Here is a 2,424-nt window from a genome sequence, read left to right on the forward strand (position 1 = left end):
ATCAAAAATCAAAAAAATCAAAAATAATCAAAAATCAAAAAATCATTGTACACATTTTGTTTGAGTGAGCCCCCCCTCGAGCGGCAGCCCTCTTGAGTATGGCTTCCTCGCAGTCGTCGTCGAACCAATGTTGGTGTTTGCTGGGCCCCACCCTGCCCAGCTTCTCCTCCGCCGCGGTGAGGATGGCGGAGCGGAGATGCTCCCACAGCTGGTCCAGGGTGGCGTCCTCTTCAGGCGGGTTGGTTTTCAGTAGCTCTGCTACCCGGTCTGCGAACTCTTTGGCTTTGTCCGCCTCGACCAGCCGCCCGACCGCGAAAGGCCGGTCAGTCTTCGCTGGGGGTGCCCTCGGCGCCCACCGCTTGTTGGGGTTGAGGGAGCAGACGGCCCGGACCATGAGGTGATCCGAGCCCACTTTGGCCTCGGGGACGGAGACCACCGAGCGGAAGGCAGATTTGAGGCGACCCGGCACCAGCACATGGTCAATCTGGTTCCGCGTTTTCCCGTCGTTCGAGAGCCATGTGATCTTCTTGCCACGGCTCCGCTTGTCCATGGTGGAGCGGATGACGAGGTCCTTGGACACCGCGAGGTCCAGGAGACGGCGGCCATTGTCGGTGAGCGGCTCGTCCGCCTTCCCCACCTTCGCGTTGAAGTCCCCCATGAGGATAGGGAAGGACCCCTCGGGAATGGAGTCGATCAGCGCGTCCAGGTCCGCGTAGAAGGCGTCCTTTTCTTCTTCGTCTCCGTCATTGGTGGGAGCGTAGGCTGAGATGATGGAGAAGTTTTGCGGGGTAGCGCGGATGTCGAGGCGGCAGACACGGTCGTTGGCAGGCTTGACAAAGGTGTTGACGGCGCCGAGCATGTCTGCGCGCACCATGAACCCCGTCCGCCCGTGGTATATCATGGAGTACCCAGGCTTGCGGACTTCATGAAGCTGGCTGCCCGGCCAGTGGATTTCTTGCAACGCAGCGATGTGGATGTCCTGCTCGTCGAGTTGGATGGCGAGCTGGTTCACCTCGCCCGCGGAGAGATAGTGGACGTTCCATGTGCCTAGATGTAGTGGCTTCCCTTGCAGAATGGACACCCGCTTGACAGCGGGCCCGATGATGGGGGTGTCTTGGGCGGCGGCGGCTGCGGCGGGCGCAGCAGCAGCATCGGGGGGCGTGGCAGGGGCGGCCGCGGCGGCGGGCGCGGCGGGCGCAGCAGGCGCAGCTGGGGCGACGAGCGCGGTGGACGCAGCAGGGGCGGCGGCAGCAGGGACGACGGGCGCAGTCGACGGGCCGGGCCTTCCCTCCGGACGTTGGGGCCCGGCGGCGGCCGACGAGGCGGAGGAGGTGGCGGTAGCGGCAGCGGTGGCTGGAGGCGGTTGTTGCGGTGGAGGTGGTAGCGGAGGCGGCAGCGCCGGGGCACGGGGTGGGGGGGCGGGCCCGAGGTGGAGAACGGACGCCACCGCCGACCCTAGGGCTGGTGGCCTTCCCTCTGCGAGGATGGAGATGGTGCGGGTTGCGTGGCCGGACAACGGGCTGATGGTGTAGACTGGGTGGTGCAGAGAGAGGACACGGACACTGGCCTGATGGAGATTGCAGACGGCACGTAGGACTTCGACACCGAACTGCCCAGCGGCGGCCCCGGATCTGAGGTTGAGGAGCCAGGCGCCTACGGCGATGGCAGGGTCGCGCTGCGGCTGACCCCCGTATTGTGGAGGGAGGTCCCTGGCGGCCGCCTCCTGAAGCGCAGGAAGGTAGAGGTGTCTCTGGGCGACGAGGTGGTCAGCGACCTCCCGGCGCAGGGCGTCGGTGTTGCTGGGGATGGGGATGGGGTGCACCCGCAGGGAGCACCCGGATAGCTGGTGCGCGAGGGCCTCGAACAGAGCGTTGCCGCGGCCTCGCGCGAAGACGAAGTAGCGGAGCTCGCCGAGCGGACACTGCCCCGACCGACTGTGTCGACTCCGGACCGTAGAGAGGAGGCTGACTGCCATGCCGCGCTTGACGGGCGCCCCGGGCGCGCTGATTGCAACGGGGCGGAGGGCGGCTAGAACGGACAACACGAGCGAAAGCCGGGCCTAGGCAACACGGGCGTTGCGACGTGAAGAGGGCGGCGACCCTGGCCCGACTGGTGCTGGTGCACGACCTGCAGGGGTGCGGGGGTGCTGAACAGCAGACGACGACGGCGAGCTGAGTGCGTGCCATGGTGGTCGGTGAGAAATCTGGAAACGCTGCCTATGGATCAAGTATTTTACGAGCCTGTCAAAAGAATGAAGTGGAGCAGAGCAGGGCGGGCGGCGTCGGATGTTGGCTACGGAGTAGGCCGGGCTGGAGCAGCGGGGTCGCTGGGGTAGTGAGTGCAGCGGGGGGAGGGGGGGCAGACACAACAACCCAAAGTGTGCAAGCCGCATGCACTTGACGCGAGAGGAGTCGGTGGAGATGG

The 2,424-nt window shown here is 65.6% G+C and overlaps 1 protein-coding gene across 1 annotated transcript in view; it reads right to left on the bottom strand.

Annotated features, from left to right (window-relative positions):
* Positions 1-901, bottom strand: part of LOC127751458 (craniofacial development protein 2-like) — a 2,565-nt gene extending 1,664 nt beyond the window's left edge. The window contains exon 1 of the mRNA XM_052275047.1: positions 152-901. Coding sequence (XP_052131007.1) covers positions 152-901 — 750 coding nt within the window. The remainder of the gene's footprint in view (positions 1-151) is intronic.
* Between the last annotated feature and the right edge of the window lie 1,523 nt (positions 902-2,424).

The sequence above is a fragment of the Frankliniella occidentalis genome, unplaced genomic scaffold (genome assembly GCF_000697945.3).
Source record: "Frankliniella occidentalis isolate FOCC.00 unplaced genomic scaffold, Focc_3.1 Scaffold499, whole genome shotgun sequence".
NCBI classification, from domain to species: domain Eukaryota; kingdom Metazoa; phylum Arthropoda; class Insecta; order Thysanoptera; family Thripidae; genus Frankliniella; species Frankliniella occidentalis.